Source organism: Diceros bicornis, chromosome 17, assembly GCF_020826845.1.
Source record: "Diceros bicornis minor isolate mBicDic1 chromosome 17, mDicBic1.mat.cur, whole genome shotgun sequence".
Lineage (NCBI taxonomy): Eukaryota > Metazoa > Chordata > Mammalia > Perissodactyla > Rhinocerotidae > Diceros > Diceros bicornis.
Genome location: NC_080756.1, coordinates 52,970,282 through 52,986,308, shown reverse-complemented (window position 1 = coordinate 52,986,308; position 16,027 = coordinate 52,970,282). Strand labels below are relative to the sequence as shown.

The following is a 16,027-nucleotide window of genomic DNA, read 5'->3' as shown; positions in this document are numbered from 1 at the left end:
CTAATTATAACATTTTTTCAGCTCTGAGATGTGTTTTCTTCTGGCCTCCTTGTCTGAAGTGAGTTGGAGAGGCAGCAAGGTTCTTGAGGTTACAAGAGTGGACCCGGAAGTCAGACTTCTTGGTATTAATTTTGGTTCTGCCATTTACTAGCTGAGTAACTTTGGGCAAGTGACATTGCTCTGTGCTCTGTTATAATAGTATGTATTTCATAGGGTTGATATATTAATACTGGCGAGGTGCTTAGAGAGTAGAACTTGGTACAAAAACAATAGCTTTTATCTTTTATTTTTGCCTAGTCTGGAGACAGAGCTAAGGATGCTTAAACTTCAAAGTCCTTTAGAAGTCTTAGTTTCTACCATCCAGGCTTCTTGTCAAACTAAGCCAAATGAAGACTAGGACTCTTAAGACTCCAGAGATCTTCTCTAAAAACTCCTGAAGCTTCTGCCCTTCTATATAATAGATTATTTCAATACTTAACACAAAGAAAATGTAGAGACTAGATATTATGAGAGTTCTGATTTTGACATCTGAATACCTCCTTGAGTTTATATCTATCGTTTGATCCTGGCTCAAAGTTCCAGAAAAGAGATGCTCCAATATAATACTCTTATTTGGGCTTTGGGTCCTAGAAATCCTTTCTTTTAAGAAAACTCGCTTCTACATGTATAACCTCTTCAACATTTTCAATCTTGTCACCCTTTATTGAATCTGAGACCCAAGGTTAACTGACAGATCACTTGTATCAGTGAATGGCAGATCTGATTCTAACTGAGGACATAGAACTCCCAGTTCGGATCAAGTCCCAATTAATTACACTGCCTCTCAATGTAATCTATCCAACTTTATATTTCATTACTTCCTTTTAATGTGGAAGATCATTTCTAGCCAAATCAGTCTTTTATTTTCTCATAAAATCCACTCTTCAGCTTTTTCTTAGGGAATTCTCATAACCAAACACACTTTAAACTCTCCTAATACATAATCCAATATTTTCTTCTTTTCCATGCAATCCCTACAGGAAATCTATTCAGACCAACATCACTGTAATATTTTTCATTTTGTGAAGTCTCTCATGTCTTTATTACTTTGAATTTTTATCTATGGATTCCATTGGGAATCACATGGAAATGTAATAAATGTTTATTGAATGAATGAGGAAACAGTGATAGGTATTGAGCAGAAAAAAAGATTTATTCATCAAGTCTTCAGAGATACAAAAACTCTTTTCTTCCACAGAGACCTGAATCTGTGGAACAGGGACTCCAGCAAAGCGGTTTTCATTGACATGGTCTTCAAGCATTTCCACCATCTGTGATAGTGAAAAAAATAGAAAATTAAGATGGACTTGGAGCTCCTGAGCAGTGAATATTCCTTCCCTGAGATCTGGGTAGCATAGTGCCTAAGGAAACCTAATTAGTATAAGTGGGAAATGAGATCCATTGTTTATAATTATCCAATAAGGAATCCTATGAACCATCTGAGGTTTGGCCATCAGTAACCCTCTCCCAATAAATGCATTTTTCTATAAGTTGCATTGTGAGGAATATGATGTCTATGAAAAATATTTAGCTAGAATTTTATGGAGGAGATTTGAGGGACAAGTCAAAGGGATTCTAACTGCATTTGGAAACAGTGTGAATTGCTTACCTTTACTGCAAGGAGCATTGTACTCAGCAATTGCAAACTCATCTGAATAAAAACAAAAATCATTAGGTGAAGTGAGAGGGAAAGCAAACATCTATGGGATACAGGTCAGTGAAAGAATCTTTATTGTGAGAAGAATTATATTGTATCGGAAGCATCAGCATCATTCATTTGATTCATGGCTTGCTGCCTTATATTGCTAACTTTTCAAATACAGTATACGTTTCTTTTTACTCTAAACTCTTGAGGGACGGTTCAGATGTTACACATATTTAAATATCACATTGTCCTATAATTGATTTATCTGAAGAAAAGGAAACTAAATATCTCACTGGTGTTTTTTATTAGTAGTTGACATATTCAGATAGCTTTTATAGTGTATGTATAAAGACAAAGAGAGAAGAATCAGATTGGTGGAGACAAAATGAAGTGATAAGAGTCATTAGTGTAATAAAGTACACCAACACACTTCTCAAATCTAATTTCTGTGATGAGAGATTTAATTTCTATGTGAAAGTTGCTCGCACTCACCTGTCTCATAGTAATCGTAGATTTTCACTATGGCTGGTTTCAGATCTCTTACTGGGATGTCTTGCACAACTGTGAACGACAAGCTCAGTGTCTTATCTGTCACCTAGAAAACAAAAGGGAATTAAATCACATTCCAGGGAGCTCTCTTCTCTCTTCTTTGAATGAATTTAACTATTCATCTATTTTTGAGGTAGAATAACTTTTTATCAACCAACAGAGTCCTTAAATTGTGTGGAAAGCTCCCAGGGTGCATGAAAACTTCCGCAAATTGTTTCTTAAAAAACTAAAACAATTCATATACTCCTATTAATGCTAGTATATGGCTCTGTTCACAGGGGGCGAATCATATATTATTTTTAAATATCCAGAGATTTGGTACAGTTTCACTTCTGTACCTTGTAGAAATACATGTGTTGACTCAAAAAGGAATATTGAAGGTTGATCATTGCAGCCTTGTTTAAGTTTCATAAGATTTGTAAACTATAATATCCATCAATATGTGAATGAATAAACTATGCTACAACACACAACTATAAAATGAGATTGATTTATTGGTGGGCCTATCTTATTATTTTATGGTTCAAGTCCTTGTTGAAATCAAATATTTTCTCCTTTTATATTGTTATTGTGACATTGATATAATAATGGACTAATCTCCATGGATTAGTCAATATCTTCATTACATTACATTACTCAATAACTTCAAAATAACTTGGGGACATAATAAAAACGTTTTGTGGAGAATTTCTTGCTTATACAGTCCTGGAGATATTCATATCCCAATATTACAATAAGGCATTTATTCCCAGAGTTCCAGATGAAATATAAAGAAGGAGGGGAGAATGTTATACTGTAATTAATATTAGAATTCTCACATTTTTAGTATGGAAGTGATATCTCCAAAATGCCTTCATTCAGTTCCCAGATAGCTCTCTCAGAGGGATTATTATCTATATTTTTTGCAACTACAGTGGCAGGGCTCTCACCTGATCCAGGTAAATCAAAACATGGTTGTTGCTGACTTCTGTTCGGGTCACATTGTCAATTCTTTCAAGCTGAAGAAAATTAAGACATCACAAACATTAATAAACAGATGAAACCCCTGGGGAACCCAGAGAAAAGAATAATTTTTATTACCAAATTAAGCCTGAGGGTAAAATTTCTTCCAATGCTTTTTGTAAGTAAAGACAATAATGTGGTAAAATTAAAAATGAAAGATAATCGGGATACAGGGTTTAATATTGGCATGACATATGACCTATGTATAAAGTTGGTCTATCTTTTTTTTTCACTTTTTTTGCTTACTCTACCTTATAGCAATCTCTGAACTTATATAATACTTATAGTTTATATCAATCTGTCAATCTCATATTTTTTTCACTTGGTTATGTGCATATGCTTTATCTTCTTAACAAGATTCTAAGCTCCATGAAAGCAGGAACCTTTTTTTTTTTTTTCCTAGTAGATGTGGCTCCCAGCAGAATGTTATGCACTTGGTGAGCACCCATACAAACATGCTAAATTATATTTCTGAGTTTGGAGAAAGTATAGTCTTTCATAGAGGTTGATATTATAGTATTTTAATATTAATGTTGTCTTAGTCTGGAGATACATAAAACATTAAATAAAATAGGGACTCCTGGGCTTGTGATAAACCTACCATTTTCACTGTTGATTTTAGGGGAATGAAGCCAGATACCATCTTCACATCAGCAATTGCCATGTTGGAGGCAGGACGGCTCCCAGTGTAACTGAAGATCCAAGGGTGAAAAGAATTAGGGTTTTCTGTGTTCTTAAATATTCTCTTTTTCTATGTTCACAGTAAGCACTCAACAGCCCTGAAAGGTATGTGGAAATCTTCCTAACATATCCTACTCAAGTGGTTCAGAAAACTGGCTGTGTGTTAGAATCTTCAGGGAGCCTGTTAAAGCCACAGAGATTGGGCCTGCTCTAGATATGATGAATCAGAAATTCACATGTGTGGACTCTGAGGATATACATTTTAAGAAAGCTCTATAAGGGCCAGCCCCAGTGGTCTAGTGGTTAAGTTTGGCATGCTCCGCTTTGGTGGCCTGGGTTTGGTTCCCGGGCATGGACCTATACCACTCATCTGTTAGTGGCCATCCTGTGGTGGCGGCTCACATACAAAAAGAGGAAGATTGGTAGCAGATGTTAGCTCAGGGCGAATCTTCCTCAGCAAAAACAAAAACGAAAAAGAAAGTTCTATAAGTGCTACATAGCTAGGCTTGAGATCTCTAATCTATGCCACTTATTTGTTGCATATACTATATCTTAACTTTTCTCCTGAACAGTGGTCCCAACCAGGTTATAATATGCTTGTGGACAGATACACTTTTTTGGAAGCCCTGTAGCTATTTGAATATTGCTGCATATATATGTATTTTTTCCCCAAATTGATTATTTTGTATATAATGTGAGATTTAATTATTGCCAGTAGGAATTCTAATTAGAGAGTCACTAGTTCCTTCTATTCATGCTTTTCAAGAATTCTCCATCTCTGTTCTGGATAGAATGAGAATAATATAGGATTTCATTGCAATAGAATGAAATCAGGATAAATCATTACATTAGAATGAAATCAGAAATTCAGGTCAGAGGCAAGGGGTAATGTTGTTTATTTAGTTATTATTGAGGGAAATTAATAACCTTTAAATAATGAGGTTCGACAATAAGAGGTCTTGGAGGCAGAGGATGTACAATGTGAACTCCATCACTGAGAAATTTTGTATCAACATGAGAACACAATACTTTTTCCATAAATGTAGTAAAAACATTTATTGTTATATTGCTCTGCTTAATGAGGAGTCCCAGTAAGAAGACTGGTTGTTATACTGGAATTAGGTGATACAGCCAGAAGCCGTCTTACCTGACTTTCAGTGTGATCTGGAAGTTGGTGTAGGCTTTGGGTCCACTGCAAGTTTGGGGCAGAGTCTGCACCTCCAAAGAAAATGGAAACTTTTCCTTTTCTGGGAGAATATTGTATTTGAAGGATGTCTGTGGAACATCAAAGACAAAAATCTGTGTTTCTCCTCCCTTCCCCAGGATTCCTCCCCACTTCCTCAACTCTTTCTCTGATTTGCACCATCATTTTCTGAGTTAGACTTTTCGATGAGAATGGTTACTGTAGGCCCTCTGCCCCCATCTGCTCCGAGTCTCACCTGGAGGTAGACACATCCTCCTCCACTCACTGTCACGTCGTATTCTCCAGGCACCTTTGGCAATGAAATTTGCTGTAGTAATAGGCGGTTGTTGTTGTCCACTTGGAATTTTGAGGAAAATTTCTCTGAAGATTGGATGGTCACTTGTGCAGCCTTTCCAGCCTTGGTGAAAGTGGCTGCTCCATATTTGGACAAAGCTTGGAGAGCCACCACTGTGTCCTGAAAGAGACGAGTGAGAGAACCTGCTTAGGTATGATAACCCTTTGAGGGCCCAAAGGCTCATGTTAGCTGCCACAAAAAGAGCTTTGATCTCCTAGTTCCTGTTTCCCTCACTACTTAAATATTGGAGTTCTAATTTCAAGATTGATTATAGTCCTTAGACAGATGACAAAACCATAGCATTCACCTATCTGCCTTGGACTATATGCCCTAGAGTTTATTTTATTTCACAGAAAATTGATTCTTTTCTTTCTAGAAATATATGTGGGATATGGAATGTAGAAAATATATATGGATGGGAATCATTTATTGGCATTAGCTGTTTACCTAAGCTGTCTTACTTGACAGCTGTGGTCATATCTGCCGCCACCCAACCAAAGTTCAGTCGGGCTCTCACTCAAAACTAAACTCTACTGTGCTGCTGAGGTCGGTGCCTGAGAGAACCCAGCATCCTTTGCAGCCATCATCAGGGTCATGCTTCAGTTTCTCCAAAGGAAATAAAAGAGAATAATTATAATTATTTTCTTGATTTATTGACATTTCAATTTGACTGTCACTTTTTTCCTAGAAGTTTGGATTCTCCCTGGTATGTCATATTCTCAGTTCTCATCAACACTGAACCTGGATGACAACATTTATTCAGAAATCCAAATAATAGATTTCTAAGAAATGAATGACAACTGCTTTAACAAAATTATTCAGTTTTTTCCATTCATATGAAAAAATAAAACATTAAATACAATGGAAAAAGGATGGGATGTCATTTTGTCACATTCTCTTTCTCATTTAGGATGTATAGGCTAACATTTAAATTCTCTGAAGATGAAACTTCTTGCTGTTTACATATTGATGAATTTTTTAGATATAAGATTATATAGTTAGGCTCAGGAGGTTGGATGAGTAAAAATAGTTCTTTATGCTCCTGATGAACAAGTGTTTGTATATTAAGAGGTAGATAGAGGAAGCATGAAATATGTCAGATTTAAAAGAAACCAGTTCAAGGGGACCTAAGAAGGTCCTAAGATTTGCAAGGAGAGATTATTGGGTTTTGAGTAGCATTCTTGGAAACAGTTTGAAAGGAACTCTTAGAACTTCTGTAAGAATGGTAGAATTTTCATTCATTCTGCTGTGGCCACTGAGTATGGTGGCCAGGACACAGGGTCCTGGTGCCCCACTATTGCTTGAGAGAGGTAGAGTTGTTATTGAAAAGAAGAGACTGTGATAATAACACAGGATGGGTGCCAGAATTCTAGGCATTTTCTTTTTAGCCCTCTTTGACTTTCATTTTTCCTTATTTCTCACTATCCTCAAATATTAATAATATTTTTCTCATTTCTTGTTATGCTCATCTTCATTTTTTTTTATTGGATATGTTTATATCTTGTTCAAACCTTTTGCTACCTGAAGGTGAAGGGAAAGGTTCTGGCAAACCACAGACCTGGGTGGAGGAGAAGCCCCCCTGGGAATTCTGTTGCTTTGTGATCCACTTCACAATGTTCGTTGCAGAAGTCAGGTCGTCTGGGGTTGGGGCAGGCTGGGCTGTGAGGTAAGCGAGGAGCACGTAGGACGTCATCTCCACCTCAGCAGAGGGAGCCCGGGGTTTGTAAAAAGGCTCCACTGGTGCCCTGGGTTTCTGAGGTCGTGTCCAGTGGACGGAATTATCTGGGGAGTGAGAAAAAGAGATTTATAAGTGACTACATATTCACATTTAATTTAAGGTGAAAGTACCCAAGCCAGAGCTGAAGTGAGGGTTGCATTCCAATTATAATCTTTTGAACTTGATCTAGATGCTTTTCGCTCTCTGTAAATCTGCACTTGGTTTGTTTCAGCCAGGCTAAGGCAGATAATGTTGCTGGCGTCAGAAGCCCATAGCCATCTAAGTTTTCAAGTGGTTGCTATAAATGGGTTGGTGGGAGAGAGCAACAGCAGAGCGAGTTCTCTCACTGGTTGTGGTAATTTCCTATTTCTGAAGTTATCCAGACTTTATCTGAGGTTTGTTATATTTTCATAAAGCCTGTCCTTAGAGGTTCCTTGTGAGGATCACAGATCATGCAAGACAATGGAGTTCACACTCATTATATTGGGAAAAAATACAGTAATCCTTAAAATTACCAAAGGCTGGCAAGGGTGTGAGATAATGGGAACTGGTTTACACTGCTGTGGGAAGTACACTCAGAGAGCAATTTAGCAATTTCCAGCGAAGAGAAAGATGTGCTTAGCTTACTAATCAGCAATGACTCTTCTCTAAGTATAATTTGCAGAAACTCACACACATGCATAAGGAGACATGTATATGAGTATTCACTGTGGCATGGTTTGTATGCAGCAGTGAAAATGAATGAACTAGAGCTACAGACATCCGTATAGGGAATTCCTATTAGCATAATGTTTAACTTAAAAAACAAAAAGCAAACAAGCAGACAAGACAACAAGATGCAGAAATACTCAAAAGTATCACACCGCTTAGAGGAAAAACATGCAAAAATTCTGAATATTATTTAGGGATACATATACAGTAAAAATATAAAGAAATCTATGGAAATTGTAATGACAAATTCAGGATGATGATTACCTTTGGGGGTGGGAGTGGTTCATGGGGAATTTTTCCAGCACTGGTAATATTTTGCTTCTTAGGGTGTGAGGGGAGTGTAAAGATATTTGCTGATGATTCTTTATGTATTTTTGCCTATATCTGAAATATTTCCCAATACATTTTAAGAATAAACAATTAATGGCACTGTCAAGGGAGAAAGGAATAATATGTTTTATTGGATATCTTATTACCATTTGCATTTTATTTTCTATTTCTTTGACCCTTCATATAGACCATTGTCTATGTGGAAGTATTGTGTGAACGTGAATGGATTTGTTAACATTATCAATCTTGTGAAATGAGCATAAAGTACCAGACTTTATCCAGGGAGCTACTTCAATCTTTTCTTATATTTAAGAAGATATGATGCACCAGATCAGGGTTGGGTACATGTTAAGAACTGAAATCTTAGTCATACTAACTAGTACTTTTTCTTCTTAATTTTTTAATTTTTAAAAAATTTTTTGTTTATTGTGGTAACATTGGTTTATAACACTGTATAAATTTCAGATGTACATCATTATGTGTCTATTTCTGCATGGATTACATCATGTTCTCATGTTCACCACCCAAATACTAATTACAATCCATCACCACACACATGTGCCTAATTATCCCTTTTGCCCTCCTCCTTTCCCCTTTCCCCTCTGGTATCCACCAATCCAATCTCTGTTTCTATGTGTTTGTTTGTTGTTGACTAACTAGTACTTTTACAGCACTTACTACATGTCATGGACTCTGCTAAGTGCTTGACATGTATTAACTCATTTAACACTGAAACAACTCTATGAGGAAAATACTATTATTATCCCCATTTTACTGATGAAGGAACTGAAACACAGACAAGTTAAGTGACTTGCCCAAGGTCACACAGGTAATCCGTTTTGGAGCTAGTCTCCAGAGGCCGAGCTTCTCACCACCACAGGATACTGCCTCTTATCTTTTGATATTTGACTTGAATAAGAAAGCCTAGATTTTATAGTGGTATAGACAAAAGAAGAGAGGGGAAGGGGATCACAGGAGGTAGGCATAGGAGGCTTTTGCAGTGTAGTTCTTTTTTTTTTTTTTTTTTTGTGAGGAAGATCAGCCCTGAGCTAACATCCATGCTAATCCTCCTCTTTTTGCTGAGGAAGACCGGCTCTGAGCTAACATCTATTCCCAATCCTCCTCCTTTTTTCTTCCCCCCAAAGCCCCAGTAGATAGTTGTATGTCATAGTTGCACATTCTTCTAGTTGCTGTATGTGGGACGCCGCCTCAGCATGGCCCGAGAAGCGGTGCATCGGTGCGCACCCGGGATCCGAACCTGGGCCGCCAGTAGCGGAGCGCGGGCACTTAACCGCTAAGTCAAGGGGGCCGGCCCTGCAGTGTAGTTCTTGATACAGAGAATGTGGGATGGGAGAAAGATCTCAAGTGTGCTCTTACCTTCCTTCACAGCTTCCTTATTAAGTGACTCGAGTACGTCTCTCTTCTTGTCCTGGTTACCTGCCAGGGCAAAAGCATAGGCCAACAGTGCCTTGGTGTAGACATGGCTGCCATGGGATCCTTCCTTCACTGACTTCCAGGCAGACTCCAGGCAGAAAAGGGCATTGCGGACAACGTTCTGTGAAGGGAGAACAAGAAGGGAACCTAGCTATGTGAACAGGGAGGTTAGCATTCCTGGGGAAACACACAGATCATAGCACAGGAGGTAAAGAAGTTTTTCAGATGCATTTGTCCATCTATTCTTGCTCTTATGGATAGAGAGAATGGTATTTTTCATCTGTTATTCTCACATCCATGAGGCAGGAATATACGCTGTATCTTTAGAATTCATTTTGTGTGTGTGAGCGCGCACGTGCTCGCGATGGTGGTGTGTTAGGGATGAAATAGCCTAGGGGCATCACTTGGAAAGTATAAATCTTTCTTAATAAATTGACCAAATTCTCCATTGATCTGCGAAGCATTGACATCGTGTAGAAGGAAAGCTGACACTTGGCTTTTGGTAGGGTGATGTTTCAGACAGCAGGTCAGCGGTTTCACTGCATCCCAAGCTATGCTTCATCAGAGGAAGGAAAAGGTACCTACATTGTAGGGGAGAGGAATCTCCAGAAGGGCAATGGTGATATAGGCAGAGAGGGTCACTTCGTCTTCTACTCCACCCTGGAAATATGAAAGAGATTTGAGTAATTTAACTTCTGAGAATGCTTTTAATGAGCTCTTTGTTTTCTGCTATGTCATGGGATTTATTCTCACCCACCTTCATCCCCATGGGGCAAAGTATCACATTCAATCTAAGTTCCACCCCTTCCTTCCTGGTGCTACTCAGGTTTTATTTTCTTCTGACACTTTCCCTATGGATTTCCTATGTTGTTATTTCCTCTCCTCATTCTTGTACACATCGTAATGGACAAATCAACACTAGCTCCAAGAACACTTCACCTTGATGGCATTGTTGAGCAGTGACCCAGAACTCCTGAAACAGCCATTGTCCTTCTGCTTGTTGGAGAGCCAGAACAAGGCTTGGTTAATGTGTGTTTCATCAATGAAGATATAGGTTCGAGCCCTTGCAAAAGTCTTCAGTACAAAGGCCGTGAGCCTAAGGGGGGAGGAAATGATGATGATACCTATGTTGTTACAATGGTTTTATAACCACTTCACAGCAACAGGCTTCATATGACACTTCTTACATTGATGTGAGTCATCTAATAGGAATTCTTGTGTACTTAGAGCTCCCATCTTCTTTAGACTACTTGATGAATCTGCTAGATTTAGTATTTTCTTGCTGACTCCCCTTCTCTTTGCTACAGAGAGTCTAAGTATTTCTAATGTTACTTATTTTTATTTTTTTACTTATTTGAATAAGGCTTTAAATCTTTCTTTTCTTTAGAGATTTCCTTCTGTTGATGGCAGAATCTTCTTAGCTCTTACATGTAATAACTTCTAACATTTCTTTACCTTAGGGATTTTAAAACAGTGTTTCATATCACTGGCTCCTTCTCGTTTCTTTCCTCCTGTCAGTGAATTTACTCTCAGTCAAGTAGAGTATGATCTAAAAAACATAATGTGAGCTGAAGATAACATGGTCTATCTAGAAGTTATGTGATATGTTCACTGCCCCTATCATTAAAAAACTCATGGTTATGGGAGCTATTTTAGAAAAAGTACCTTGTTACAGTATTAACAGGATGAATTTTGGAGACAAATCTAACATACGTGTACTTGAATCTCAGCTTTTCTGCTTGTTACCTTGCTAGTCATGGTGTATTTATCTAGTATAACCAACTGTAGGTTTAATAATACATATCTGATAGGGTTACTGTGAATATAGTTGTGATAATATATGTAAAAGAGCTGGCACAAAAATAGGAGCTCAAAAAACTGTCTTTCCCTTACCAGGTATTTCCCTCACTTCTGCCACGTTGCTCCCCAAAGGTGCTATAGGAGCCATCATGGTGCTTGTAGATCAGCTGTCTCTGATAACCTGGAATGGAAGGTTAATGAAACAACATGACAGATTGTACATGCTGGGGACAGAGAAATTATTAAAATGCATTAATCTCTCTTGTAGTATTTCCTAAATTTTGCTGTCATACGTTAAAAGATTCTGAGTCCTAAACATTTTATCAGAGACTGGACACTGGATAGTTACCACGAAATTAACTGTCATAGTATTCTTATCATAGTAATTATCATAGTATGATAACTTAACATATCATAGTATTGATAAATAACTCAAGCCTACTGGGAAATTCAGTTAAAATAACACTGTGAAGTTTCCACTCACTCATTAAATCACTCACCAGTGTTGAGGTAGCCAAGGGCCTTGGACTTGGCCTCTGGAGTCAGCTGCTGTGTTTCATTTAGATATTCCAGAACATAGATGTTAGGAGCAAAGAGGACCATATTCTGTTCTCCACAGCCATAGGGCATTTTGAGGAGATTTTGTGTGTCTCGCATTGCAGAGCCTAATATGTCTCCTAGGGATTGGAAGAGATGGGATGTCATGAAGCTTAGAGATTGGAACCTATCAGAATCATTAAGAAGAAATGAAAATTAGCCGAGGTAAAGAAATGAGAATTTTTAGGAAAGATGAGTCTTCTAAGGACAGAAGTATGATTGGAAGCAATAAATAAGCCCAAAGAAGGAGAAAAAAAGAAGTTAAAATTATAGTTGTTATTTTGAGTATTTATGGAAAAGAAATATAGTAGAAACTGTCAATAGAGTAGAATAGTCCACTAGGGGCTGGAGATTCACCCAAAACTGAGAAGGAGGCTCGGGCAGATTCTTCTACAACATTTGTAGGCAGCTTCAGAGATAATTTTTCAGACAACTCAGCATCTAGAGAAAGAAACAAATCAGCCATAATGAAAATTATTTCTGCTGTATATCTTTCTGAAGAGCTCCAAGATCCAGAAGCCAGAACTAAACCTTACACCTAAACAACTTCTGAAAAGTTGTCCCTTTTTTAATATTCCAGTTTTTTATATCTTAAACATGAATGAACAGGATTCTAAGATTTCCAGAACTTTTCCTTCCCCAACCATCTTTTCCCCCTGTATGTAGAGTTGCGTTCCAAAAGAAGGCTACAAATTAACAAGTGCCCATGATGTTGTGATTCTGTTGTAGCCATCCTATGGCCAACACAGGATGGTTATCAGAAGATTACCCATTTAGTGTCCATCCCCAATTCCTTACTCAATGGTTGTATGGAAAAAAAATCTACTTATACACAAGCAAAGGAAAAATCTCCAAAAAGTTCCTGAATTCTATAATAATGCTCTGTCCTTACTTCTGTCAAATTTCACAAGATATGAAGATAATATTTTTATGGAAGCTTTAGACGTGAGCAAGGGGGTGAAGATGAACCATATTAGACTCATTAAAAATAAAATAAATGCTGCGGATAAGCATACATTTACTGCCATTTTAATACTGGTGAATTATTGTAGTATTTTTCTTCATACTGCATCTCTTCCTCATAAAGTTAATATTAAAACTTTTGTCAAAGGGTACAAAGTTTCAGTTACGCAAGATCAATAAGTGCTAGAGATCTACTGTACAGCATAGTACCTATAGTTAACAATACTATATCGTACACTTAAAAATTCACTGGTAGGATAGATCTTATATTATGGATTCTTATCACACAAAAAATATAACAATGAATAAGAGAGTGGAAAGAAATTTTTGGAGGTGATGGATAGGTTTATGGTATAGATTGTGGTGATGGTTTCATGGGTGCGTATTTATCATCAAAGTATATACATTAATTTGTATGTATTAGTAATTATATTAAGTACACACAATTATGTAATAAAATTTAAATTTACTTGTGTGTATAAATGCATAGTATAATTTTGTATTAAATACAGACACAGTTATATTAATTACATACGTATTACTTGTATATCCAAAAAAGCTCTCTTCCCTTCCAAAAAATAAAAAACTTTTGTAAAAAAAAACAGATACCATAAGTAAAGTTAAAAGACAAATTACCAAGTGAAAGAAAATATTTGCAACATATTCAATAGGTAAAGAATCAGGGCCATATAGCTGAATCAGAAAAAAGACAAACTACTCCAGCATGAATGGTCAAAGGATATGAAGGCAATTCATAAATATGGAAAAATAAGCTCATCCTCACTTGTAATTAGAGAAATATAAATTAAAAAACAATGATGTACTTTTTCATCCAAATTTTTGGTAAAAGTTAAAAATTTTGATGGTAATAGATGATGGTGATCCTGCAGGGAAGTATAAACTGGTGGAAGTATAAGCATATTTAGATAATATAGAGAGGGTTTTTTTGAGTTCTATTAAAACTAAGGATATACCTACGGCTTCTTAATCAAGAACTTCACATTTTGGTATCTACCTTAGATATACTTGCCTATGTACACAAAGATGATTTTATTTTTTGATTGATTTGTTTTTATTTATTTATTTATTTATTTATTTATTTATTTATTTATTTATTTATACTGGCAAATAGTTGGATAAACCAACTTGGGCATGGCTAAAAAATCAAGCATAATTATGATATATTAAAGTATGGAATTAAAAGAAATTATCTAGATCTATAATTTAACATGGATAGATTTCTAAGACAAATTGCTGAGTAAAAAAAAGAATATAAAGTGATGGAATGAAACTTATACCATTTATGTAAATCACACCTACAGAAACAAATTTATCTATACGTATTATTTCTAAAGGTACATGGATGATCATTCAAGTATTGAAAACGATTGCAAAAGGGTGACATTAGCATTTAATATGAGGTTCTGTTTTGTTTTATAAAGGAAAATGTCTTTTTGTATTACATGGGTAATTAAAATTAATTTTTATAGAACTACTTGATGATTAGCCTTAGATGCATCAGAGATAAATCAAAATAAAGAACTCAGAAAAGGAGGAGAATCCATCATAAAAGGATTTGGTGGTAAGTGCTAACAGCATTTAAATGTAGAAATAAGGCTAAACAACCAGGTAATTATGTTTTTAGAACACATTTTATATATTTTACATCTTGACAATATAAAAAACATAGTAAATAGAAATTAGTAAGTAGATAGAGAGAGGCAAGGAACATATTATAATGTAGATTCAACATTGGTTGAGGTGAGAACATTTTATGCTGATAAATTTCTTAGTGTACTAAATTTCTAGAAATGCTTTTGTTTAGACTGGAAAATTCTCCATCAAGATAAAGTTATATCTTTTAGTGTAAGCTTCTTTAGTCCCTTCTCAAATGACTGATAAGGGATTAGGTACAGGACTGGCATCAAACAAATCTTGATATGACATTAATTGTAAAGGCTAACTCTTTCTTCAGGAAATAGCATGGTCCCATTATCAAATGCTGTTGCCTATGCAAAACTCAGTGCTGGGGTGGCCTGAATTTAGCAACCCATGCGTTGTATTATTAAATATTCAAGGAAATATCCCTTTGGTAAGGTTCATTTTGATTCTACCCGCTTTCTACCTATAACCACATCTTACACTGGTCAGAAAGATATTTTGGTGTTTGTGCAGGTGCTGTAAGAGATAAAGACTCAGAATGCATGAGCTAGGGATATCCTCTTGATCAAATTATTTGGCATCTCTCAGACCAGTTTTCTTGTTTGTCAAATGGGCTGTTGGTTCTTCGGGTCTTACTTACCTCATAGGGAAAGTGTAGGAATAATATGTAAAATTCTTTGAACTTCAAACGTTACACAAACTTTAGTCAATGTTATTTTAATTATGATGGCTGACTCTTACCTGATGGGCAAAGCAGGGAGTTGAATGTTATTTCCTTCTCTAGTCCTTCAGGCTTTAGGTGGAAAGAAGGAAAAATTAGAGATGAGAATGGACTGACTTTTAGGACATATGTGTTGATAGGGGAACCACAAATTTCTGATAGTGAAGAAAAGAATTGGAACTGATTTTCAAATGTATTATACAAATAAATTCCATAAGTATAAGCAATATGAAGGAGACAGGTTGATAGATAAGAAAGTGAGGGGATATATATACATAGACACATACTCATACATATACGTATATATATATAGAGAGAGAATAATAATATTGTGAAATATCTCATGATCATATATTACTCACCCTTTTTTATTTAAAAGTTGGAACCCTAACTAGATTCACCATTGCTTTTCTTGACACATTGTGATCTACCAAATGGGCAGGATTACTTACTTCAACCAACAGAGGCTTGATGATTGTGTCTTTCTTTCCATGTTCAGGGACCTCAGGCACCTCAGTCTCACACAGCTCTTTCGACTCCAGTGCCTCTGCGCTCACAGTGAAATTCACATTCCCTGAGAAAAGGGGCCAACAGAGGTGAGCACCATCTCTCCCTTCCTCCGTGTCTCCAAACCCCAA

At 36.5% G+C, this 16,027-nt stretch overlaps 1 protein-coding gene across 1 annotated transcript in view; it reads right to left on the bottom strand.

Moving 5' to 3' along the window:
- Window positions 1–1,188: 1,188 nt before the first annotated feature.
- A2M (alpha-2-macroglobulin) overlaps window positions 1,189–16,027 on the bottom strand; it is a 37,710-nt gene continuing 22,871 nt past the window's right edge. Inside the window, exons 21-37 of the mRNA XM_058558839.1 lie at window positions 15,842–15,963; window positions 15,410–15,461; window positions 12,401–12,484; window positions 11,947–12,123; window positions 11,540–11,627; window positions 10,586–10,742; window positions 10,232–10,306; window positions 10,002–10,004; window positions 9,590–9,767; window positions 7,013–7,236; window positions 5,356–5,574; window positions 5,064–5,191; window positions 3,837–3,927; window positions 3,163–3,231; window positions 2,177–2,279; window positions 1,649–1,690; window positions 1,189–1,310 (exon numbers count right to left, since the gene is read on the bottom strand). Of these exons, the coding sequence (XP_058414822.1) occupies window positions 1,294–1,310; window positions 1,649–1,690; window positions 2,177–2,279; window positions 3,163–3,231; window positions 3,837–3,927; window positions 5,064–5,191; window positions 5,356–5,574; window positions 7,013–7,236; window positions 9,590–9,767; window positions 10,002–10,004; window positions 10,232–10,306; window positions 10,586–10,742; window positions 11,540–11,627; window positions 11,947–12,123; window positions 12,401–12,484; window positions 15,410–15,461; window positions 15,842–15,963 (1,829 nt within the window). The 3' untranslated portion in view covers window positions 1,189–1,293. The remainder of the gene's footprint in view (window positions 1,311–1,648; window positions 1,691–2,176; window positions 2,280–3,162; window positions 3,232–3,836; window positions 3,928–5,063; window positions 5,192–5,355; window positions 5,575–7,012; window positions 7,237–9,589; window positions 9,768–10,001; window positions 10,005–10,231; window positions 10,307–10,585; window positions 10,743–11,539; window positions 11,628–11,946; window positions 12,124–12,400; window positions 12,485–15,409; window positions 15,462–15,841; window positions 15,964–16,027) is intronic.